This window comes from Ylistrum balloti, unplaced genomic scaffold, assembly GCF_031769215.1.
Source record: "Ylistrum balloti isolate Yb309-2 unplaced genomic scaffold, AGI_CSIRO_Ybal_v1 Utg371472, whole genome shotgun sequence".
NCBI classification, from domain to species: Eukaryota; Metazoa; Mollusca; class Bivalvia; order Pectinida; family Pectinidae; genus Ylistrum; species Ylistrum balloti.
Window position 1 is genome coordinate 394,505 of NW_026782766.1, and position 27,892 is coordinate 422,396.

The window sequence follows — 27,892 nt, forward strand, 5'->3', positions numbered from 1 at the left end:
AGATACAAGTGCAAAGTGTCTTCTTAGAGGTACGAGTGGAATGTGTCTCCTCAGAGGTATGAATGGAATGTGACTCCTCAGAGATACAAGTGGAATGTGACTCCTCAGAGGTACGAGTGGAATGTGTCTCCTCAGATACAAGTGGAATGTGTCTTCTTAGAGGTACGAGTGGAATGTGTCTCCTCAGAGGTATGAGTGGAATGTGTCTCTTCAGAGATATGAGTGGAATGTGTCTCCTCAGAGGTATGAGTGGAATGTGTCTCTTCAGAGATATGAGTGGAATGTGTCTCCTCAGAGATACAAGTGGAATGTGTCTTCTTAGAGGTACGAGTGGAATGTGTCTCTTCAGAGATATGAGTGGAATGTGTCTCTTCAGAGATATGAGTGGAATGTGTCTCCTCAGAGATACAAGTGGAATGTGTCTTCTTAGAGGTACGAGTGGAATGTGTCTCTTCAGAGATATGAGTGGAATGTGTCTCTTCAGAGATATGAGTGGAATGTGTCTCCTTGGAGTTACATGTGGTTATGACTCATCTGATTTACAAATCTTTGTCATCTAAAAGACATCAAAAACAACAACAATGTTCACTTGATACATTTTTAATACATTTCGTGAAGATAATGATATATTTTCCTCACTTTCTTTGATTTTTACACCCACACATACATGCCTTGGAATTCTACCAGACTCACACACAGAAAAGAGGAAAAACATACCATCATACCACTACTATCTGTTGTTAATGACAAATCAATAGTTTTTATGCATCTTTATTACTAATGATTGAAAAATAAATATTTCAAACCCTTTAACTTTCCCTAGCTGCGAAGATCACCAAATAATTTGTGTCTGTCAAAATCTTTTAATCTTTCATATCAATATAAATTTTTATGTATTTTATTACTTAATTTTTCTTTCCACTTCTACCCATCTTTTCTTTTTTCTTTTTAACATGCTTAGGGATTTTATTTTTCCTTTTCTCTCTCTGTTCTTCTTTTATTTTTTGTTTTCGTTCCTGAAAAAGAAGAAACAAATATGAGTATACACATGAATTTGTACAATTATATAGAATTATGTTCAAGTTAGAGATTCATTATGGCGCAAATTTTAACGATTTGAAATTCTGGATCTATCAAAATACAATCACGAAATCTTACAGTAGTGAAGGCTGGAGCACAAAATTCAATTCTATATGGATATTCGAAAGATACACCAGAAAGAAATATGAAATACAAGCACTATGAAATTCCCACACACTAGTCGCCATGTTCATATACAATGGAATAGATATAGTGCAAGAAAGGCTAAAATACACAACACAACTTAGCTGTACAATATGTGATTTTACAAACAATTTGAAGGCCCCTGACCTCAACAACAGGTCATAAAATTAGGTCCAACTTCAGCATATGATTGACTGCTATACCAAGTAGCACTCCCATACAAAATGTAGCTGTCACAAGTGAGAAAGAACATGACATCTGTCCTCAACCAAGTTACAGACTGATCAATAGAGGTGATTCCAGATCAGGAATACAGATAAAAAACTAACACAATCTGTCATCCCCTTGTGGTGAAATAGAGGTAGGTAAGTCTGAGGGTGAATATCATTCAGTTGGCAACTTAATAATTTTCCCCAGAGGGTCAGGATCCCCATATCTCACCAAAGAGGAGGTGAATGATTATTATTCTCTAACTCTGCTAGGCCTTTTTCAGGTACCGTAACTGTTTTTGCCATCCCAATGTCATAGATATGAAAGAGAAATCCTTCTGTCTCAACCCTGGGGTGAGACTAGGAAATCTCACACTATTTAAAGTAAGGATAAAGTAAGGTGTTGTCAATGAGATAGAAGACACTTACACTTCCAAAACTTCTTATCTTATTCTCCTTGTCTTTTTCAGTGGTCTCTGTGTTAGTCTTTCTTTTGTTCAAATTTTGCACCAGTTTTATGGAATTTGAGTTTGAATTATGATTATGTTGCCATGTTGGTATTTTTTTGATGTTTTTATACACCTGTCCAAGGTAAGAGAAAAAATAACCCACACCAAGAACATCTGTACCAGTTAGCTGGTTAGTTAATCAGTATATAGTTGAACTAGCCAGCAGAAAGGATTGAGTTTACCTTTTTACTGTTTGGGGATTCATCCCTGGGTCTGTGAGACAATGCTGCTTTCTTCATCTTTTCATCATCATCACTGTCATCACTGTCATTGTCACTAACATTGCTGCTGTCCTCCTCATCTGAATCGATGACACTTTTTTCTGACTCTTTTCCATCAACATGTGTTTCTGTTGTATCTGGTGTTTCCTCTAGTAACACAGGTTTCTGAAAACAAATGAAGTATGAGAATAAATAACAGTAGTTTAAGAACAAGCCAGACCTGTATGTGCTGGTTAACCAATAAAAAAATCATCATTTCCTCTTATTAAATGCTTAGATATCTTTAAGTCCCTTTTTAAGTACTGTCGCTTCTAGTATGTCATAAATCCTTCTGAAATGTTGGAAAGTTTGCTCCATTCCTGCTCCATTCCTGGTTATGCAATACATTACGGCTTTACTATGTAGTATATAATGAGGTACCTTTGAGTATGTTCCCGTTTTCATCATTTTCAATCTCTTTTATCTTTCACCCATCTTCCTTGATATACTATTGCTTCATACTTTAAACATATCCTCTTGATTACCTCCTTTGAAACAATTTTGCTTCCTGCTGTCTACTTATCTCCCCTGATACATGTTTGCTTCCTACTGTCTACTTATCTCCCCTGATACATGTTTGCTGCCTACTTTTTACTTATCTCCCTTGCTACACCTTTGCTTCATACTTTGTACTTATCTCCCTTGATACACAATTGCTTCATACTTCCCACTTCTCCTTAATAAATCATCTCTTCATATATTTCACTGACTTCCCATGATAAACTATTGCTTCATACGTTTTACTTCTTTCTTGTTCATCGCCTATAATTTGATATACTTCAAACTTTTCATACTCCTGTACAATATCTAGCTGTTATCAACCAATTAAACAGCAATCCATCTGATTTCAATGTAAACAAAAATCAAAATATCACAAGCTGTCAAATTTAATGTCTTTTACTTTACCTGCTGGGCCCCTGTTAAATCAGTCTTCAGACCAGTCACTGTCTGGTACAAAATCTACAAATAAAACATTCTGATTGTTACTAATGAAAGGCAAGGAAGAACAGCAAAACAGCATCAACAAGACGCCCAGGTTCCTGTTTTAATGTTGTAGAACCTAATCTTATCACTACCATCTTGTTGTGATGCAGAAATCTCAAAAATCAATAACCATGAAAGAAAATTAATTTCAAAATAATAAAAAAATATCTTTATTCCAGATAGTGTACATATATAAGCAAACACACTTGTTTTTTCAGTATGTACAGAAAGTCAATCCTCACAGATCTCTACCAGTAGTGACATTACCACATATCTCTTTAATACAAAATATTTAATGATCAGACCTCATTTCTGTGCTCTGTACATATGCCTGTAAATGATGCTGTTATCACTCCAGTTTCATCAGGAATCATTAATGATTCCAAAGTTTTGAAGGTATGGACAGGACTTACAAAAAGATTGTACTGCATTTCCAGGTTAAAAGCAGCACCGGTGTTTAGCGACTTTTTCTATCTGATCCACCTATAAGCCACACCAGAATATCAGCTGCAGCTTTTCTTACTATATGGTGACCACTTTTGTTGACATTTGATATACCAGTAACAGATAAAGGAAGGTAGTTCTAATAATGTTCTAACCATTACGTTGACCAAAGTTTGTTGATATAACAGACCACACTGGACAACTTACCAAGATCGTCAGTGAAACATTTAATAAAGCTTGCTAATGTATTATACCTAATAATCCTTTATCTTATTGATCTATTTCAAAAAATGTAAAATGGTAAATATCAGACTCGTTTGGCTGGGGAGCCTTCACAGATTGTGTAGGCACAGATATAGGGCCTGACATTAGGTATGGTTTTCTAAACAATATCTCCATCAGTGTCTGTACTGTTAAATGTTAACAACCCTTGCATGCTAAACAAATTTTTATAGTTTCATTATTTCTTCCTGTAAGTTACATGAAGCCATTCATATCGTGATCAAGCATGATGGTCATTTTAGAATTTGACCTTTAATCCGATGACCTATCGATCTCAGGATGCCAAAGGCTATTGTAAACTTCTGCTATGGCTTCGTAAGTAAGCACAAAAGGCCAGAAAATATTATTGTGATTCATGTTAAATGTCATGATTAATTAAATCCACCAGAATCTTATTTTTGTATCAATATTCAAATCATCCTGTATACGACTGCAAATTATGGTTAAAGATGATCTGTTCAAGTCACAAACACGTGACGTGCAGGTACAGGTAAAAAACTCAGTATTATCTCGTTCTGGTGTACTGGTACTCTTCCTTTTTTTTCTTCTGCCAATTCTTTTTTGTCCACATACAAGTCGCATGCCTGGCTCACCAGGGAAAAAGGTGAAGCTTATAATCCAGAAAACAGGGCAGTTTATGTCATGGAATAAAGAACTTACATGATCGGTTTTCCCCATCTTTGCCTTTGAATAATCACGTTCAAAGTCAATGACTTCATCTAAGGTCCTTGGTATGAAGGCGTTTTTGAAAACCTGTCAAACAAATGCCAGACTGATAGATATACCTGTGTTTCAGTGAATCAATCATATATACATTGTATCTTAGGTATTGCAGACCTGAATCTCTTACAATGTCTATGTCTATGATATAATACAGACACAGAACCACATCCCATTTTTAGTATACAGAACTGAGATAAACACAATATTGATTAAATCATTTCCTAGATTTTACAAGGCTATACCTTCCAAGCAAAAAAACACTAAACTGCCATAAAATACATTTTTTACAGTAATAGGTAATTTTTGAAATTCAATTTTCTATACATTAAGCACTGTTATTTAAGAGGGAGAACTATTTTCACAATTTTTGCGGACTGAAATGGTAAAGAAAAATTATCCCCTTGAAAATAAAAGTCATAGAAAAAATCCTCTGTCTGTATCATGGCTTTTGCCAAAAAACAAAACTTTCTTGCAAACTGTGATAATATACACCAATTTATTGTTTGACCTTTATTTGTTCTATAGAAGTTGGATCTTTTCCCTTATTTCTTTTGTTTTTGGTTTTAATTGTATGAAATTTAAAAATTCCTCTGAAGAAATAGTGATAATAATCTTTAACTGCCAAATTCAAAATGGATGTCTGATCAATTCCAAAATCAAAAACGGCACAATTGGGGATTAAGGGGAACTTATAAATGAAATAAAAGATCCATCCAGTACTTCTGTAGGGATAGTGATAATAAAACATTCATTGTCAATATCCAACATCGCCTCATGTCAATGATTTTGATCAGTTTCTAAATCAAAAGGGCTCAACTAGGGACCAAGGGGAATGTATATATGAAATTTGAGAAACATCCATGAAGACTTTTTTGAGAAATAGTGGAACAATTTTTCATTGTCAAAACCATGATGGCCACCTGTCAGCCATTTAGAATTTCTGATCAGCCCTAAAATCAAAAGGGCAACTAGGGATTAAGGGAACTTCAACTTTCTGAAGCTCATAAGATTCCACTGACAACAATGCACAGCCAGTTTCTATATTAAAATGTGATTTGATTGTAAATTTTTTCACATGTGGCAAAAATTCCTTAGCAACTACAGTCTTTGCCTTTATGATCAGACACACTGGAAAACTGAAATCAAACATTATTACTACTGTAGCAGTGTTAGTTGTACCTGATCATCTATCTTCTGCTGTTCTGTAATATCATCCTGTGTGCGATTGGCTGACACCTCCATCACATGATCCAGGTAGGCATCAATATTATCATCAGTGATAGTCACATCAGTGACAAAGTCAAACAACTCCTTCATTGTCAGTGTACATACTCCCTTCTTCCTGAAGAAATCTAAAAACCATTATGTTGTTTAGTCTCAAATACAGTTGGGTAATTTCAGAACATTCTTATAAAACAACGAGCAGAAGATCCAAATGTGATTTACTATAATCCTATATACACTAAGGTAGAATATAGTGCGATGTGATGGTAAACAGATAATAGACAAAACATACACAACATGGTAACAATGTACTGAAGTCAAATCTGCCATGCTTTCCACAATACTTAAGTGACTGGATAAATTTGTTTGAAGGTTTTTACACCAGACCTCTTTAGCTTTGGGTAAAGATCACTTGTTTGAACAAGTCACAGAACCTTCATGCTTGCAGGCTACTGGGCATATATTCATCTAAAACCTATTGGTTAAGAGGCTTGTACTGGTTGTATGTTCTGCAGTTTACGCAGAGAAAACTCAATTGATGAGATTTTATTCAAGTGACTTCAGAAAAGTAGGTATGGGTTGTCTATGTTTATTCCCAACTCTAATCTCTCTTCTTTCAGTTAAGATCTCATTAAAAATCTGGGCCTCATGGTCATTCAGAAGAAGCTTTTCAAACATTTTGATTTTTAAGGTTGTCCTTCACATTTGAACACCTGATCACACAAACTTACCTGTAATATTGGTGCAGTCTTTTCGAAGGAATTCTAGGGCGTGTGGATGGTCATGCTCCACTGACTGTGATACATCGATTACATATACGTTCCCTTCATGGTATCTGTCCAAACATAATGATCAGATAATACACCTGTTATATGGTTTATGTGGGAAAAAAACTGAAATAAGCCACTGGTAAACAGGCATTGTCAGGTATAGATTGCTTTATAAGACATACATCTTTGAGGGGAATATCTGTAGTGTTTAAAAGTAACAATGTACTGGTAACATAACAGGAACCCTACAGAACAACGTACTGGTAACATAACATGAACCTTACAGAACAATGTACAGGTATCATAACAGGAACTCTACAGAACAATGTACAGGTAACATAACAGGAACCCTACAGAACAATGTACAGGTAACATAACAGGAACCCTACAGAACAATGTACAGGTAACATAACAGGAACTCTACAGAACAACGTACTGGTAACATAACGTGAACCCTACAGAACAATGTACTGGTAACATAACAGGAACCCTACAGAACAATATACTGGTAACATAACAGGAACCCTACAGAACAACGTACTGGTAACATAACAGGAACCCTGTATGATAATGTACTGGTTATATACAGCATATTAAACTAACTGGCGTTGGCGTGAAAAAGGACCCTACAAATCGTTCATTGACACTGGTTTGTTTGCTAGGTTCATTGCCCTACATACAGCCAGTCAAGCTTGTCTCTATCTTACTGAACCACATGTGGAAGGCCCACATCATGCTAGCCAAAACCATTGTGTTAAAGTGTCTTGCCCCAGTACTCAACTAAGACAGCACAGGCATTATGTGATCTCTGCTTCATAAAAAGCACAATCTCTGAAGATTGCTGATGTCTGTATATACGACTTCACTAAAAACTTACAGCATATTGAACTCGCTCAGATCAGCGTGTATAAGTTTACACGTATGATACAGTGTTCGCACCATGTGGATACACTGGAGATACAATTCACGAGCCTTTGAATCGGAGATGTCGCAGTCTTTCAACAGAGGAGCAGGCCTATAACAAAAAAGGAACATGTTTAAATGAGGCAAGCTTGAAATTTCAAATATTGTGATAATTAATTAATTGACTTTTGTATACTTAGAGGCTATCAAGATTAGCTGCAATAAATGTAGGCACCATGTAAAACAAATACTCCATGATGGGAAGGTTTTCACAGAGGTTTTTCCCGCTTTTCATCAAGTCTTAAATTTTACCCAAAATTATATGAAACATAATATTATGTCATTATATCAGTCTCCAATCCAAATTCAGTTTTTCTTTCATCCTATTGGCAAAATGTTAAACCATAAAACTATATACAGTGTAATACATCAGGAGTATTATAATTCCAGTTCAAGAATGATGATAAAGGCTATCAGGTAGATGTTTATGATACCACTTACCAGCCATCTGTTCCTATAAAGTCCATGACAAGGACGTGACTTCGGAGAAACACTGGCTCTGGACACAGAATTCCAGACTGGTGAATCCTGTTATAGAGTAAATAAAGCATTGATCTGAGTACAAATAATACTTTGTATTCCCAACCAAATAATACTTTGTGTTCCCAACCAAAGAATACTTTGTATTCCAAACCAAAGAATACTTTGTATTCCAAACCAAAGAATACTTTGTGTTCCCAACCAAAGAATACTTTGTGTTAAGAATACTTTGTATTCCCAACCAAAGAATACTTTGTGTTCCCAACCAAAGAATACTTTGTATTCCAAACCAAAGAATATTTTGTATTCCAAACCAAAGAATACTTTGTGTTCCCAACCAAAGAATACTTTGTGTTCCAAACCAAAGAATACTTTGTATTCCCAACCAAATAATACTTTGTATTCCAAACCAAAGAATACTTTGTGTTCCCAACCAAAGAATACTTTGTGTTCCCAACCAAAGAATACTTTGTGTTCCCAACCAAAGAATACTTTGTATTCCAAACCAAAGAATACTTTGTGTTCCCAACCAAAGAATACTTTGTATTCCAAACCAAAGAATACTTTGTGTTCCCAACAAAAGAACTCTTCATAAGATAAAGGCCAGGGTGATGTATAATATAGGCAATCTCCTGCTATTGGTAATAATTCTTTATTTGTCCTGTGTATTCTCCAAACATCCAGATATGAAAACAATGTCTACTGACGATGGAGCCAGTCTGTGTAATTTCATAGTGCCATCACACTGAAGTGTTATAACATTGACATGAACGCAATACATCAGACACAATCACATTTGAAAAGACTACCTCAGACTTATCCCTCAAGCACAGAGCAATTAGAATGAATTCTATACACTTTCGTTTTATTTTTAACACTATCTTCGAAAGTGACATTCTGCCAAGTGAGGTGTTATGACAAAAAGTTGTTCAAAAAATGAGAAAGGTCTCATTATGTGTGAGCAAAACACGGGTCAAATGTTACCCTAGTAGCCAATATTCTGTCCTGACGAGTTTATTTACCTAATGAGATTCCTCATTTCCTTCTCAGCCCAGGTCTTCACCATCTTTCTGGGGTTATGTTTACAGTAGCCATGTCTAAATCTGTAAATGTTACAATGATATTATACTAATCATACAGACCAATCAATGCATCGTCACAACACTGTTTAAAATCTATCATTATCATTAATATTAGTATTATCTGGTCCACAGATTGTAAAGATATGTCAATGTGTGGAGGTAGACAGTATAAGTATACATGTGTATTATCTGGTACACAGATTGTAAAAATATGTCAATGTGTGGAGGTACACAGTATTAGTATACATGTGTATTATCTGGTACACAGATTGTAAAGATATGTCAATGTGTGGATGTAGACAGTATTAGTATACATGTGTATTATCTGGTACACAGATTGTAAAGATATGTCAATGTGTGGATGTAGACAGTATTAGTATACATGTGTATTATCTGGTACACAGATTGTAAAGATATGTCAATGTGTGGAGGTAGACAGTATTAGTATACATGTGTATTATCTGGTACACAGATTGTAAAGATATGTCAATGTGTGTGGAGGTATACATGTGTATTATCTGGTACACAGATTGTAAAGATATGTATTAGTATACATGTGTATTATCTGGTACACAGATTGTAAAGATATGTCAATGTGTGGAGGTACACAGTATTAGTATACATGTGTATTATCTGGTACACAGATTGTAAAGATATGTCAATGTGTGGAGGTACACAGTATATACATGTGTATTATCTGGTACACAGATTGTAAAGATATGTCAATGTGTGGAGGTACACAGTATATACATGTGTATTATCTGGTACACAGATTGTAAAGATATGTCAATGTGTGGAGGTACACAGTATATACATGTGTATTATCTGGTACACAGATTGTAAAGATATGTCAATGTGTGGAGGTACACAGTATATACATGTGTATTATCTGGTACACAGATTGTAAAGATATGTCAATATGTGGATGTACACAGTATTAGTATACATGTGTATTATCTGGTACACAGATTGTAAAGATATGTCAATGTGTGGAGGTACACAGTATTAGTATACATGTGTATTATCTGGTACACAGATTGTAAAGATATGTCAATGTGTGGAGGTACACAGTATATACATGTGTATTATCTGGTACACAGATTGTAAAGATATGTCAATGTGTGGAGGTACACAGTATTAGTATACATGTATATTATCTGGTACACAGATTGTAAAGATATGTCAATGTGTGGAGGTAGACAGTATTAGTATACATGTGTATTATCTGGTACACAGATTGTAAAGATATGTCAATGTGTGGAGGTATATACATGTGTATTATCTGGTACACAGATTGTAAAGATATGTCAATGTGTAGTAGTATACATGTGTATTATCTGGTACACAGATTGTAAAGATATGTCAATGTGTGGAGGTACACATGTGTAGTATATACATGTGTATTATCTGGTACACAGATTGTAAAGATATGTCAATGTGTGGAGGTACACAGTATTAGTATACATGTGTATTATCTGGTACACAGATTGTAAAGATATGTCAATGTGTGGAGGTACACAGTATATACATGTGTATTATCTGGTACACAGATTGTAAAGATATGTCAATGTGTGGAGGTAGACAGTATATACATGTGTATTATCTGGTACACAGATTGTAAAGATATGTCAATGTGTGGAGGTACACAGTATAAGTATACATGTGTATTATCTGGTACACAGATTGTAAAGATATGTCAGTGTGTGGAGGTACACAGTATATACATGTGTATTATCTGGTACACAGATTGTAAAGATATGTCAATGTGTGGAGGTACACAGTATTAGTATACATGTGTATTATCTGGTACACAGATTGTAAAGATATGTCAATGTGTGGAGGTACACAGTATATACATGTGTATTATCTGGTACACAGATTGTAAAGATATGTCAATGTGTGGAGGTACACAGTATATACATGTGTATTATCTGGTACACAGATTGTAAAGATATGTCAATGTGTGGAGGTACACAGTATATACATGTGTATTATCTGGTACACAGATTGTAAAGATATGTCAATGTGTGGAGGTACACAGTATATACATGTGTATTATCTGGTACACAGATTGTAAAGATATGTCAATGTGTGGAGATTGACACAGTATAGTATATACATGTGTATTATCTGGTACACAGATTGTAAAGATATGTCAATGTGTGGAGGTACACAGTATATACATGTGTATTATCTGGTACACAGATTGTAAAGATATGTCAATGTGTGGAGGTACACAGTATATACATGTGTATTATCTGGTACACAGATTGTAAAGATATGTCAATGTGTGGAGGTACACAGTATATACATGTGTATTATCTGGTACACAGATTGTAAAGATATGTCAATGTGTGGAGGTACACAGTATATACATGTGTATTATCTGGTACACAGATTGTAAAGATATGTCAATGTGTGTGTACACAGATTGTAAAGATATGTCAATGTGTGGAGGTACACAGTATATACATGTGTATTATCTGGTACACAGATTGTAAAGATATGTCAATGTGTGGAGGTACACAGTATATACATGTGTATTATCTGGTACACAGATTGTAAAGATATGTCAATGTGTGGAGGTACACAGTATATACATGTGTATTATCTGGTACACAGATTGTAAAGATATGTCAATGTGTGGAGGTACACAGTATATACATGTGTATTATCTGGTACACAGATTGTAAAGATATGTCAGTGTGTGGAGGTACACAGTATATACATGTGTATTATCTGGTACACAGATTGTAAAGATATGTCAATGTGTGGAGGTACACAGTATATACATGTGTATTATCTGGTACACAGATTGTAAAGATATGTCAATGTGTGGAGGTACACAGTATTAGTATACATGTGTATTATCTGGTACACAGATTGTAAAGATATGTCAATGTGTGGAGGTACACAGTATATACATGTGTATTATCTGGTACACAGATTGTAAAGATATGTCAATGTGTGGAGGTACACAGTATATACATGTGTGGTACACAGATTGTAAAGATATGTCAATGTGTGGAGGTACACAGTATATACATGTGTATTATCTGGTACACAGATTGGAAAGCTATGTCAATGTGTGGAGGTACCCAGTATATACATGTGTATTATCTGGTACACAGATTGTAAAGATATGTCAATGTGTGGAGGTACACAGTATATACATGTGTATTATCTGGTACACAGATTGTAAAGATATGTCAATGTGTGGAGGTACACAGTATATACATGTGTATTATCTGGTACACAGATTGTAAAGATATGTCAATGTGTGGATGTACACAGTATATACATGTGTATTATCTGGTACACAGACTGTAAAGATAGGTCAATGTGTGGAGGTACACAGTATATACATGTGTATTATCTGGTATTGTAAAGATACATGTGTATTATACATGTGTATTATCTGGTACACAGATTGTAAAGATATGTCAATGTGTGGAGGTACACAGTATATACATGTGTATTATCTGGTACACAGATTGTAAAGATATGTCAATGTGTGGAGGTACACAGTATATACATGTGTATTATCTGGTACACAGATTGTAAAGATATGTCAATGTGTGGAGGTACACAGTATATACATGTGTATTATCTGGTATCTGGTACACAGATTGTAAAGATATGTCAATGTGTGGAGGTACACAGTATTAGTATAAATGTGTATTATCTGGTACACAGATTGTAAAGATATGTCAATGTGTGGAGGTACACAGTAGTATATACATGTGTATTATCTGGTACACAGATTGTAAAGATATGTCAATGTGTGGAGGTACACAGTATATACATGTGTATTATCTGGTACACAGATTGTAAAGATATGTCAATGTGTGGAGGTACACAGTATATACATGTGTATTATCTGGTACACAGATTGTAAAGATATGTCAATGTGTGGAGGTACACAGTATATACATGTGTATTATCTGGTACACAGATTGTAAAGATATGTGTGTCAATGTGTGGTACACAGGTAAAGATATGTCAATGTGTAGGTACACAGTATATACATGTGTATTATCTGGTACACAGATTGTAAAGATATGTCAGTGTGTGGAGGTACACAGTATATACATGTGTATTATCTGGTACACATGATGTGTTGTATAAGATATGTCAATGTGTGGAGGTACAGTATATACATGTGTATTATCTGGTACACAGATTGTAAAGATATGTCAATGTGTGGAGGTACACAGTATATACATGTGTATTATCTGGTACACAGATTGTAAAGATATGTCAATGTGTGGAGGTACACAGTATTAGTATACATGTGTATTATCTGGTACACAGATTGTAAAGATATGTCATTGTTTGGAGGTACACATTATATACATGTGTATTATCTGGTACACAGATTGTAAAGATATGTCAATGTGTGGAGGTACACAGTATTAGTATACATGTGTATTATCTGGTACACAGATTGTAAAGATATGTCAATGTGTGTACACAGTATATACATGTGGTACACAGATTGTAAAGATATGTCAATGTGTGGAGGTACACAGTATATACATGTGTATTATCTGGTACACAGATTGTAAAGATATGTCAATGTGTGGAGGTACACAGTATATACATGTGTATTATCTGGTACACAGATTGTAAAGATATGTCAATGTGTGGAGGTACACAGTATATACATGTGTATTATCTGGTACACAGATTGTAAAGATATGTCAATGTGTGGAGGTACACAGTATTAGTATACATGTGTATTATCTGGTACACAGATTGTAAAGATATGTCAATGTGTGGAGGTACACAGTATATACATGTGTATTATCTGGTACACAGATTGTAAAGATATGTCAATGTGTGGAGGTACACAGTATTAGTATACATGTGTATTATCTGGTACACAGATTGTAAAGATATGTCAATGTGTGGAGGTACACAGTATAAGTATACATGTGTATTATCTGGTACACAGATTGTAAAGATATGTCAATGTGTGGAGGTAGACAGTAGTATACATGTGTATTATCTGGTACACAGATTGTAAAGATATGTCAATGTGTGGAGGTAGACAGGATTAGTATACATGTGTATTATCTGGTACACAGATTGTAAAGATATGTCAATGTGTGGAGGTAGACAGTATAAATATACATGTGTATTATCTGGTACACAGATTGTAAAGATATGTCAATGTGTGGAGGTAGACAGTATTAGTATACATGTGTATTATCTGGTACACAGATTGTAAAGATATGTCAATGTGTGGAGGTAGACAGTATAAGTATACATGTGTATTATCTGGTACACAGATTGTAAAGATATGTCAATGTGTGGAGGTAGACAGTATTAGTATACATGTGTATTATCTGGTACACAGATTGTAAAGATATGTCAATGTGTGGAGGTACACAGTATATACATGTGTATTATCTGGTACACAGATTGTAAAGATATGTCAATGTGTGGAGGTACACAGTATTAGTATACATGTGTATTATCTGGTACACAGATTGTAAAGATATGTCAATGTGTGGAGGTACACAGTATATACATGTGTATTATCTGGTACACAGATTGTAAAGATATGTCAATGTGTGGAGGTACACAGTATATACATGTGTATTATCTGGTACACAGATTGTAAAGATATGTCAATGTGTGGAGGTACACAGTATATACATGTGTATTATCTGGTACACAGATTGTAAAGATATGTCAATGTGTGGAGGTACACAGTATATACATGTGTATTATCTGGTACACAGATTGTAAAGATATGTCAATGTGTGGAGGTAGACAGTATTAGTATACATGTGTATTATCTGGTACACAGATTGTAAAGATATGTCAATGTGTGGAGGTAGACAGTATAAGTATACATGTGTATTATCTGGTACACAGATTGTAAAGATATGTCAATGTGTGGAGGTAGACAGTATAAGTATACATGTGTATTATCTGGTACACAGATTGTAAAGATATGTCAATGTGTGGAGGTAGACAGTATTAGTATACATGTGTATTATCTGGTACACAGATTGTAAAGATATGTCAGTGTGTGGAGGTACACAGTATTAGTATACATGTGTATTATCTGGTACACAGATTGTAAAGATATGTCAATGTGTGGAGGTAGACAGTATAAGTATACATGTGTATTATCTGGTACACAGATTGTAAAGATATGTCAATGTGTGGAGGTACACAGTATATACATGTGTATTATCTGGTACACAGATTGTAAAGATATGTCAATGTGTGGAGGTAGACAGTATTAGTATACATGTGTATTATCTGGTACACAGATTGTAAAGATATGTCAATGTGTGGATGTACACAGTATATACATGTGTATTATCTGGTACACAGACTGTAAAGATAGGTCAATGTGTGGAGGTAGACAGTATTAGTATACATGTGTATTATCTGGTACACAGATTGTAAAGATATGTCAGTGTGTGGAGGTACACAGTATATACATGTGTATTATCTGGTACACAGATTGTAAAGATATGTCAATGTGTGGAGGTAGACAGTATTAGTATACATGTGTATTATCTGGTACACAGATTGTAAAGATATGTCAATGTGTGGAGGTACACAGTATATACATGTGTATTATCTGGTACACAGATTGTAAAGATATGTCAATGTGTGGAGGTACACAGTATATACATGTGTATTATCTGGTACACAGATTGTAAAGATATGTCAATGTGTGGAGGTACACAGTATATACATGTGTATTATCTGGTACACAGATTGTAAAGATATGTCAATGTGTGGAGGTACACAGTATATACATGTGTATTATCTGGTCCACAGATTGTAAAGATATGTCAATGTGTGGAGGTAGACAGTATAAGTATACATGTGTATTATCTGGTACACAGATTGTAAAGATATGTCAATGTGTGGAGGTACACAGTATAAGTATATCTAGAGGTAAGAACAGACTCATTGTTATTGGTATTTCTACTTCTTGTAGCTAATCTTACCTTAACAAAATAAATTTAATATTAACAGACAATGCCATCATTTTACTTGACATTGATCACTGGAGTGTAATATTCTATGATAATGTACACTGGAGTGTAATATTCTATGATAATGTACACTGGAGTGTAATATTCTATGATAAAGTACACTGGAGTGTAATATTCTATGATAATGTACACTGGAGTGTAATATTCTATGATAATGTACACTGGAGTGTAATATTCTATGATAACATACACTGGAATGTAATATTCTATAATAATGTACACTGGAGTGTAATATTCTATGATAATGTACACTGGAGTGTAATATTCTATGATAATGTACACTGGAGTGTAATATTCTATGATAATGTATACTGGAGTGTAATATTCTATGATAATGTACACTGGAGTGTAATATTCTATGATAATGTACACTGGAGTGTAATATTGTATGATAACATACACTGGAGTGTAATATTCTATAATAATGTACACTGGAGTGTAATATTCCATGATAATGTACACTGGAGTGTAATATTCTATAATAACATACACTGGAATGTAATATTCTATAATAATGTACACTGGAGTGTAATGTTCTATGATAATGTACACTGGAGTGTAATATTCTATGATAATGTACACTGGAGTGTAATATTCTATGATAATGTATACTGGAGTGTAATATTCTATGATAAATGTACACTGGAGTGTAATATTCTATGATAATGTATACTGGAGTGTAATGTTCTATGATAATGTACACTGGAGTGTAATATTGTATGATAACATACACTGGAGTGTAATATTCTATGATAATGTATACTGGAGTGTAATATTCTATGATAAATGTACACTGGAGTGTAATATTCTATGATAATGTACACTGGAGTGTAATATTCTATGATAATGTACACTGGAGTGTAATATTCTATGATAAATGTACACTGGAGTGTAATATTCTATGATAATGTACACTGGAGTGTAATGTTCTATGATAATGTACACTGGAGTGTAATATTGTATGATAACATACACTGGAGTGTAATATTATATAATAATGTACACTGGAGTGTAATATTCTATGATAATGTACACTGGAGTGTAATATTCTATGATAATGTATACTGGAGTGTAATATTCTATGATAATGTACACTGGAGTGTAATATTCTATGATAATGTATACTGGAGTGTAATATTCTATGATAATGTACACTGGAGTGTAATATTCTATGATAACATACACTGGAATGTAATATTCTATAATAATGTACACTGGAGTGTAATATTGTATGATAACATACACTGGAGTGTAATATTATATAATAATGTACACTGGAGTGTAATATTCTATGATAATGTACACTGGAGTGTAATATTCTATGATAACATACACTGGAATGTAATATTCTATAATAATGTACACTGGAGTGTAATGTTCTATAATAATGTACACTGGAGTGTAATATTCTATGATAATGTACACTGGAGTGTAATATTCTATGATAATGTATACTGGAGTGTAATATTCTATGATAAATGTACACTGGAGTGTAATATTCTATGATAATGTACACTGGAGTGTAATATTCTATGATAATGTATACTGGAGTGTAATGTTCTATGATAATGTACACTGGAGTGTAATATTGTAAGATAACATACACTGGAGTGTAATATTGTATGATAATGTATACTGGAGTGTAATATTCTATGATAAATGTACACTGGAGTGTAATATTCTATGATAATGTACACTGGAGTGTAATATTCTATGATAATGTACACTGGAGTGTAATATTCTATGATAAATGTACACTGGAGTGTAATATTCTATGATAATGTACACTGGAGTGTAATGTTCTATGATAATGTACACTGGAGTGTAATATTGTATGATAACATACACTGGAGTGTAATATTCTATAATAATGTATACTGGAGTGTAATATTCTATGATAAATGTACACTGGAGTGTAATATTCTATGATAATGTACACTGGAGTGTAATATTCTATGATAATGTACACTGGAGTGTAATATTCTATGATAAATGTACACTGGAGTGTAATATTCTATGATAATGTACACTGGAGTGTAATGTTCTATGATAATGTACACTGGAGTGTAATATTCTATGATAATGTACACTGGAGTGTAATGTTCTATGATAATGTACACTGGAGTGTAATATTGTATGATAACATACACTGGAGTGTAATATTATATAATAATGTACACTGGAGTGTAATATTCTATGATAATGTATACTGGAGTGTAATGTTCTATGATAACATACACTGGAGTGTAATATTCTATGATAATGTATACTGGAGTGTAATGTTCTATGATAATGTACACTGGAGTGTAATATTGTATGATAACATACACTGGAGTGTAATATTGTATGATAATGTATACTGGAGTGTAATATTCTATGATAATGTACACTGGAGTGTAATATTCTATGATAATGTACACTGGAGTGTAATATTCTATGATAAATGTACACTGGAGTGTAATATTGTATGATAATGTACACTGGAGTGTAATGTTCTATGATAATGTACACTGGAGTGTAATATTGTATGATAACATACACTGGAGTGTAATATTCTATAATAATGTATACTGGAGTGTAATATTCTATGATAAATGTACACTGGAGTGTAATATTCTATGATAATGTACACTGGAGTGTAATATTCTATGATAATGTACACTGGAGTGTAATATTCTATGATAAATGTACACTGGAGTGTAATATTCTATGATAATGTACACTGGAGTGTAATTTTCTATGATAATGTACACTGGAGTGTAATATTGTATGATAACATACACTGGAGTGTAATATTATATAATAATGTACACTGGAGTGTAATATTCTATGATAATGTATACTGGAGTGTAATATTCTATGATAATGTACACTGGAGTGTAATATTCTATGATAATGTATACTGGAGTGTAATATTCTATGATAAATGTACACTGGAGTGTAATATTCTATGATAATGTACACTGGAGTGTAATGTTCTATGATAATGTACACTGGAGTGTAATATTGTAAGATAACATACACTGGAGTGTAATATTGTATGATAATGTATACTGGAGTGTAATATTCTATGATAAATGTACACTGGAGTGTAATATTCTATGATAATGTACACTGGAGTGTAATATTCTATGATAATGTACACTGGAGTGTAATATTCTATGATAAATGTACACTGGAGTGTAATATTCTATGATAATGTACACTGGAGTGTAATGTTCTATGATAATGTACACTGGAGTGTAATATTGTATGATAACATACACTGGAGTGTAATATTCTATAATAATGTATACTGGAGTGTAATATTCTATGATAAATGTACACTGGAGTGTAATATTCTATGATAATGTACACTGGAGTGTAATATTCTATGATAATGTACACTGGAGTGTAATATTCTATGATAAATGTACACTGGAGTGTAATATTCTATGATAATGTACACTGGAGTGTAATGTTCTATGATAATGTACACTGGAGTGTAATATTGTATGATAACATACACTGGAGTGTAATATTATATAATAATGTACACTGGAGTGTAATATTCTATGATAATGTATACTGGAGTGTAATGTTCTATGATAACATACACTGGAGTGTAATATTCTATGATAATGTATACTGGAGTGTAATATTATATGATAATGTACACTGGAGTGTAATATTCTATGATAATGTATACTGGAGTGTAATGTTCTATGATAATGTACACTGGAGTGTAATATTGTATGATAACATACACTGGAGTGTAATATTGTATGATAATGTATACTGGAGTGTAATATTCTATGATAATGTACACTGGAGTGTAATATTCTATGATAATGTACACTGGAGTGTAATATTCTATGATAAATGTACACTGGAGTGTAATATTCTATGATAATGTACACTGGAGTGTAATGTTCTATGATAATGTACACTGGAGTGTAATATTGTATGATAACATACACTGGAGTGTAATATTCTATAATAATGTATACTGGAGTGTAATATTCTATGATAAATGTACACTGGAGTGTAATATTCTATGATAATGTACACTGGAGTGTAATATTCTATGATAATGTACACTGGAGTGTAATATTCTATGATAAATGTACACTGGAGTGTAATATTCTATGATAATGTACACTGGAGTGTAATGTTCTATGATAATGTACACTGGAGTGTAATATTGTATGATAACATACACTGGAGTGTAATATTATATAATAATGTACACTGGAGTGTAATATTCTATGATAATGTATACTGGAGTGTAATATTGTATGATAACATACACTGGAGTGTAATATTCTATAATAATGTATACTGGAGTGTAATGTTCTATGATAATGTACACTGGAGTGTAATATTCTATGATAAATGTACACTGGAGTGTAATATTCTATGATAATGTACACTGGAGTGTAATGTTCTATGATAATGTACACTGGAGTGTAATATTGTATGATAACATACACTGGAGTGTAATATTATATAATAATGTACACTGGAGTGTAATATTCTATGATAATGTACACTGGAGTGTAATATTCTATGATAATGTATACTGGAGTGTAATGTTCTATGATAATGTATTCAAAAGATCTAATTAATTCATACAATATAACATGTAAAAAAAATTCAAAGCTGACAGGAGAAATTCATCGTAAAGGACAATAATTTGTAAGGATATTTTCTGTCTTTTTAAAGAATCCCTAATACTATAGGTCAAAGTACACATTTCACAGTATAAACACATGCAGATTTGTGTACTTACCTGAATTCTCCCGACACGTATTTGTCACGGTCCTTGAACACCAGAATGGATGTCTTATACACCTACAAAAATAACTTTGTTTCTTATTCCAAATATAGTTCATGGCTTTATTCTGATTATTCTACTGTATACCAGGATATTTTTGCCTCAAATTATTTCCATTCTTTGTACCATTACACATGAATCTGACTCCTGATCCTTTCATCCTTCATATCATAAGAGTGTTATATAATTATAACAAATATTTGCTCCTTTTCATCCATGAACATGGAGGGCCAATTTAAGATTGGAGCAAATATTTCCTAGTATACATTGTCATAGTATTAAACAACGTAAAAAAATACAACCCACCCCTGATCATACACAGAGCAACATATATTACTTGGGAACATGTCTTCAAGAGATGCCACTCTTTTTACTTACTGTAATCCTATTTTTTTAAAAAACCTATGCAAAATTAAGATTTCTTACCACATGTTTACTTTTGTTAGATGCTTTTACTTAGTTCTGGAATAAACTCAACAACAAACTAAAGGAATTGTAAAAACAAAATGTCCAGAACCAGCGAACCCAATTATATGTAAGTATGAACTGACCTTGACAGCACGGTCAGAGCCGTCTTTAGCTGTTGCGTGATACACGTTTGCTTCTTTTCCTGTACTAATACAGCCGTTGATTTCAGTAATAATGCCTTTACTCAACATCTTAAATAGTATCATACGTGTACGTGGGTCCATCACCTGTTCTGCTGTAGCTCGATCTGCCTTATCCTTACGCTGACACCTGTAAACCACAGAACAATATCTAAATTTTATGGCACAATCAAAAGAAATTCATATCAGCTATGAATGCCATGGCTGAAAAGTGACATCATCATTGTTATGACTTTTCAATTTTATTTCCCCATGCAACTGATTCCATAGTGTGGGCCCCTGTTTAATAATAGCTGATTTTTCATCATAAGCATAAATGATACATCAAAGCATTAGAAGCTGAAATTTGAAAATCAATGTAATTTGGTATAGTAACAAATATTTCTAAAATTGACCATTGTATTGAAATACATTTAGTTGGCAATCACCATTAAACTATGAGCTGTCACTGGCTGAAGGTTAACATAGATTCCATGTCATAGCTTCATGGTTTAAACATATTTCAGGAGAGAATATCCCTAATTCAATTTCTATTAATCTTATCAAATTTCATGAAATTAAGTAAAATCAATTAAGTTATGTGATAAACAGAATCTTCATTCTTTTCCTTTTATCATATGAGATTTACGAAACTCTATTATCAATCTTTTTATCTGACAATTATTGTTAGTAAGTCGTCAGGTAAAGAAAATTATGAGAATTACTGTACCTGTCATTGTTCATTTTCTTGCCAGCATTCATCAGTCCTGACATCGCTGAACTGGTCAATTTAGGGCCTGAGTACTGTTCTATTATAGAGAAAGAAAGAAATCAGATATATACTGTAAAACAGATTAATACATCATAACCATTGACATTAACTATAGAAACAAAATCGTTACTTTTCTCTGAAAACAAGTTGAACAGGTCATTAAATACCCTGCCTAGTTGTATATAAACCATGTAACATAATCAATCTAAAGAATCATTGCTATTTAGCCGACTTCTTGTCTATCTAGAAAACAGAAAAAGAAGGGACATAACTCTTGTTTCATGAACAAATTTGTTAAGATTGGATCATTTCATAGGTTATCAAGTACAGAAGAAAACAGTTTAGATGAAGAGGATCATTACAATGAGATCTTCACTCTCACAAAAGCCTCAGTCATTTTATTTAGTGAAAATATTGTGTAACAGTACATATAAGTAAAAATAAGAATTTTGAAAAAAAAAATTTTAAAAATCCCCTTGATAGGGTAATATGTACTTACCAACATTGATCTTATCTACAAATCTTCGCATGGTTTTATCAGTTGGTTGAAAATGCTTTGTCACTTTTGTGGGATTCTGGTTTGGTTGTCGATGTGAATTAGGCTAAAACCGAGAAACATCATTTTATGACAATGTTTATTGAAACAGGCATATCATATTTTCAGCGGTGTTGTAAGATCAAATAATCAAAGTTGGTAGTGTTAAAATAACATACGTCAATAAGATGCCACAGATACCAGAAGTTAATCAGTTTTCTGCCCAATACATAGTTAATTTCTTCATCTTTTGCAATCCTGGTAAATACTTAACACAATGAACTGCTAGGCTGAAGAGAAATTCTGTTTAGCTTGATTAGTAGAGCATTAAAATAGTCAGCCAGAGGTCCTGGGTTTGAATGTTAGAGGAGGTACTGACACAATTAATAACCTCTGTTACATTAGCACCAATGTAAGGGCTTGGGAATAATACTTAGCCATGCCCAATAAGCATTCCTGTAACCCATGGAAACTTGAGGATGACTTATTTCCAGGAGGGGGGTGTGTAACCCTGGTAACAACTAAATGCAATATACAGCTTGGCTAAAGAGAACTTTTCTTTAGCTCCAAATCATTGTTTATTTCAATGCCTCTGCTAGGATTCAAACCTGGGGTCTCTGGCGTAATAGCCTTATGCTCAACAAACTGAGCTTAAGAGAAGTTCTCTCTAGCCAATGGCTTTTTTCCTTCCATTTGGGATAGGGGCTTTTTATCTCATTTTGGGAAAAAAATAAACTTTAAATTTTTTGTAATTTGGCCATGTTATGAAATATAATCAAACTGAAAATGGGGCCCATATTCAGCCCCACAGAGTCCCCCCCCCACCAAAAAAAAAAAAGAAGCAGTGTTAACCTGAACTGTATAGCAGCTAGTATTTACCAGGGTTACAGTAATGAACACACAAGACTGATAGAGAAATTTCATAATCATACAATTTTACATGAAAACAGTTAAAATTGCTTCTTCCACCATCAAAAAGGTTTTTATTTCATTAATATAACTTTTTCAGCTTTAAAACCACAATTTTCAGGATTAAAAAAATTGCATTCTTAATGAACCTATGTTATTTGGTATGTATAATTTCCTGATACCATACATCAGTATAAATATCCCAACTACACTGCACTACTCAAGGAAAGCCAAAACACGTCTGGATAACGCAGGAGTTTATAAAACTTACAACCATTTATATGTGTGCTGTAAATAATGTACATAATCTTAGTGGTTATGTTATTTTAAAATATGATTGTGTTAAATTGTTTCTTTATTGTTAATAATGTGACAAAAAGTCTAATAAACAATGTGCAAATTCTTCATTGTGCTAAGTTGCGAAAAAGTGAAAATGTTGGAAAATTTCATTGCATCAACTTGAATATGTTTGTTGAGGATGATTGTCTTCACAACAACTCTCATATGAGGAAATGTATCCAAAACGGATATCATAAATCTGATCTCATCACATGTCACTGATTAACTTAAATAAAACCCAGGCAATTCACTGATGAGATCTCTCTGAAATATTCAACACTAAATTGCATCACTGATTGTTAGAATTGTGTAGATGTAAACATTACCTGTTGGCTGTGAGATGTGACAGCATTGTATTTTTTGGTAAAGTCTCCAGTCATTCCATCCCAATCATAATTATCATTATCATCATCATCCTCATCCTCTTCTTCCCAATACCCATCATCTCCTGTATTGTTTGTTGAATTGTTTTCATGCAGATCGAGCGCACTTACTGTAACATCATACAGTAATTATCAAACAATGTATATAAAACTACAAACTAATGGATTGAATAAAGACTTGTAGCAGTCTGAATTATTCTTTTTAACGCATCAGTCTGGAGTTGATTGAATCCTGGTTGTAAATATGGTTCATGAAATAGTTTTGAACTCATACAATTGGTGTTTTTTGATTTAGTGGAGTCTCGATAGAAGGAAAACTTAAAACCATGCTTCAATGATCTTAAATAAAATGATAAAACATTTAGAACTAGAAAGAATTAGGATTTATATCATGGGTAAGTCATTGTTTTATGTTAGTAATGTTGAGATGAATGGTAATTATAGTTAAAAGGTATACATTCATGTAAGTAAACATTTCATAGTTAGCTTTATTGCATATTAAGCAGCAAAATGTTGTTCAATTTTTCAAAAATAATTATAAATAAAAATTGAGAAAATATTACTTTTCTCCAAAATTGTTTACACCTCTGACAGCAAAGCCAGAAGGAGTATCAAGTTAACAAGATAAGGTGCCATCAATTATCTGATTTACTGGCTATATATAGTTTCATGTATATCACAGACTTTGATAACATCACCAGAGAACTGACAGACATCGATTGGACAATGCCCGACGACATGCAGAGTCACAGAGACGAGAAACATTCATCATCATCATCATTATCATCATCACAGACTATCCTACATCTGGGTACTGAGCCATTCAGCATGTAATAATTATGACATCTATTTGCTACATGTACCTTTTCTTTCCAGATTGGCATCATATTTTATGGTCTGTTGATGGTTGTCTCCAAAAGGCCTGCAAAAATATCTAAATGTGTCTTGATGCATGTTGTATCTACATACATTTCAAATAAAATTACAACATACTGATGAAATTGCTGACTTATATGTCAACAAAAACAAAGAGATTTATAATAATTACTAATTTATATCAATCTATGGAACTACCAGAAAAGACGATAAATGATTAAAATGTCTTAAACTCTCAATAACAAAGAGAAAAGAATTTGAACTTAACAGAGATTTAAGATGTCCCTAGAGCATTTTGAGGACAAAAATATAAAAAAAAAATTATTAGAATATGTGTTATTTGATTTACTCCATATCTATACTATGAGAAAATGACCCCATTTACACCCTGAATATCCTAAATAGCCATTAACGACTCCTTAATGTAGATTATTTTCATCAACATATCCTTACACGTGACTTGATCATAGTTTTATGCATTGTCTGTGAGTAGCCTAATTGCTTAATTTTGTGATATGTGATGAACACCAACAAATCATAAATAATAACTATCGAGATGTTAAACAATGATGAATTAAGATGGATACAGATTTAAGAATAAAAGTTGAAGAAGGCATTAACTATTAAGTTATAGTCAGTAGGAAAGCATCCCCATAATCAAGTCAGGCATTTATTTATAGTCAGACAGTTACCCGGTTTCTGACTCTTCCACTGCATCTTCAAATTGTCCATCTTCTATGTAATCCATTTTGGTTGTAAAGATCCGTGAAAACTCTACATATCGTCCTCAAAAAACGTATTTCTAAAATGATTGCAATATGTCAATAACAAAACCATGTGCATTGCATAGGAAATTGATACTTTACGCAACTTCCGGTTAAGGGTGAGGCTAAAATCCGGATAGACTGCCAACTAGTTTAATGTTGTAGAATAATCAAGTTAAATGTTTAGAATGTGACGCATCGCGGAAGATATATTGATTTGTCCCAAAAATTACATAGTATTCTTAAGCAATGGTTTTTATTTTAAGAAAACATATCTGACTTCTCGATAGATTATTGGAAATAGGCCTTTCAAAATTGCAACCACCGGATTGTAACTTGTAACGTACTGCCCGGTAGTTTACTGAAGTTGGACAAAGCGGTGTGGGCGAGGAGACGAATGTTTTCACAAGATATAGCATTTCATATACAATACAATGGACAATTTTTGAATAGGCTTATAGGAACAGGAAGCTGCATGGGCTTGAGCCCATAGCCGTCCCAACTCTTGCCGGACACTGCATTTTGGTAGCGTGAAACACAAAAGCAGTAGTTTGCATTCTTAACACAGCGATTTCCGAAATGTAAATAATTTCTGCCTTCGATATAAAAAAAGATTTAATCGGTTAACTGGGTTTTTAAAAAGATTTTCATCCTCTTTATAAGAATTGTGATTATTCTTAAGAGAAAAAATATATTTAACGGAGTGTTTTTATCTGTTCACAGAAATGATTTTTGTCATATTTTCGTTTTTATTATCAAAAATTATATACAAAATTAATTTGCTACTTTCTAATACTTACAGATCTTTGATTACGATGTAACTTTGGGATTCAGATTTTTCAGATTTTCATATTTTATTGGTACTCTCAGACATACAAAGTATGTTACAAGAGGCCAGATTACAAAATCTAACATTCTTGGCATGGCGGTAAACAATTACATACATAATATTCTTTCGGCTACGTACATTCAATAGATTAGCAAGCTTTTCAAGAAATTTACTGAGATTTGATAAAACTTTAATATTACATACAGAAAAAAAAGTCCATGCATTTTTGTAAGACTAGGATAAGTAGAATAGTAACGTGGGATAAATTTATCTCTAATTCTACGAACTGATTCATGATCGCATCTAGAAAGATAGTGGTATTCATCGCCAATTTCATTTGAGCAAAGATTACAAATTCTGTTCTCCCTTGGTATTCCAATCCATCTTCCTGTTTCTACAGGTAAATGCATATTTGAAGTTCTGAATTTAACGATAATTTGTCTTTCTCTAGGTTTAAGTTTCAAGAGATATTTTTTTAATTCAAAATTACTTTTCATTGTACTATAGGTATTTCCTCGACAGGAATTAATTACATCACTGAACCATTTTTGTATGAACTGGTCTAGTAATCTCTGCTTAACAAGTTTCAAATAATTTCTATTAAATGTACATATTTTCTGATAGTCCCAGATAAAGTTTAAACCAGTTTCTATAAATATATTTTGAACATTTTTCAACCTTTTGAAATCCATATTGCCACTTATTTGTAGATTGTACATTAAGTTATACATGATACTTGACAAGTTATTACAGGTAATTAATTCATACCAAAATATAATTACTCTGCTTTTAGCTTCGATAAGTAAAGGGAATCTCCCCATTTCACCATAAATCATAAAATTTGGTGTACTTCTTCTAATACCTAAAATACGTTTGCAGAATTGTAAATGAAGTTTT

At 33.1% G+C, this 27,892-nt stretch overlaps 1 protein-coding gene across 1 annotated transcript; it reads right to left on the minus strand.

The window, feature by feature from the left end:
- Positions 1–584: 584 nt before the first annotated feature.
- Positions 585–26,226, minus strand: LOC132562652 (serine/threonine-protein kinase RIO1-like). Its single transcript, XM_060227407.1, has 16 exons — positions 26,095–26,226; positions 25,390–25,448; positions 24,470–24,636; positions 22,860–22,962; positions 22,319–22,397; positions 21,553–21,739; positions 20,957–21,018; positions 9,095–9,175; positions 8,034–8,120; positions 7,507–7,644; positions 6,591–6,694; positions 5,815–5,987; positions 4,573–4,665; positions 3,109–3,162; positions 2,125–2,328; positions 585–1,016 (listed from the first exon to the last, which is right to left on the minus strand). Exons 1-16 carry the CDS (start codon positions 26,148–26,150, stop codon positions 906–908), a joined length of 1,758 nt encoding a protein of 585 aa, XP_060083390.1. The 5' UTR covers positions 26,151–26,226; the 3' UTR covers positions 585–905.
- Positions 26,227–27,892: the final 1,666 nt, after the last annotated feature.

Bases quoted from the DNA above. Each gene is read 5' to 3' on its own strand.
- LOC132562652 (XM_060227407.1), bottom strand. From the start codon at position 26,150: ATGGATTACATAGAAGATGGACAATTTGAAGATGCAGTGGAAGAGTCA. The intron at 9,176-20,956 runs GTAAGTACACAA...TAACATTTACAG, and splicing joins TACGTGTCGGGAGAATTCAG to ATTTAGACATGGCTACTGTA. The intron at 4,666-5,814 runs GTACAACTAACA...TTTGTTTGACAG, and splicing joins AGCAGAAGATAGATGATCAG to GTTTTCAAAAACGCCTTCAT.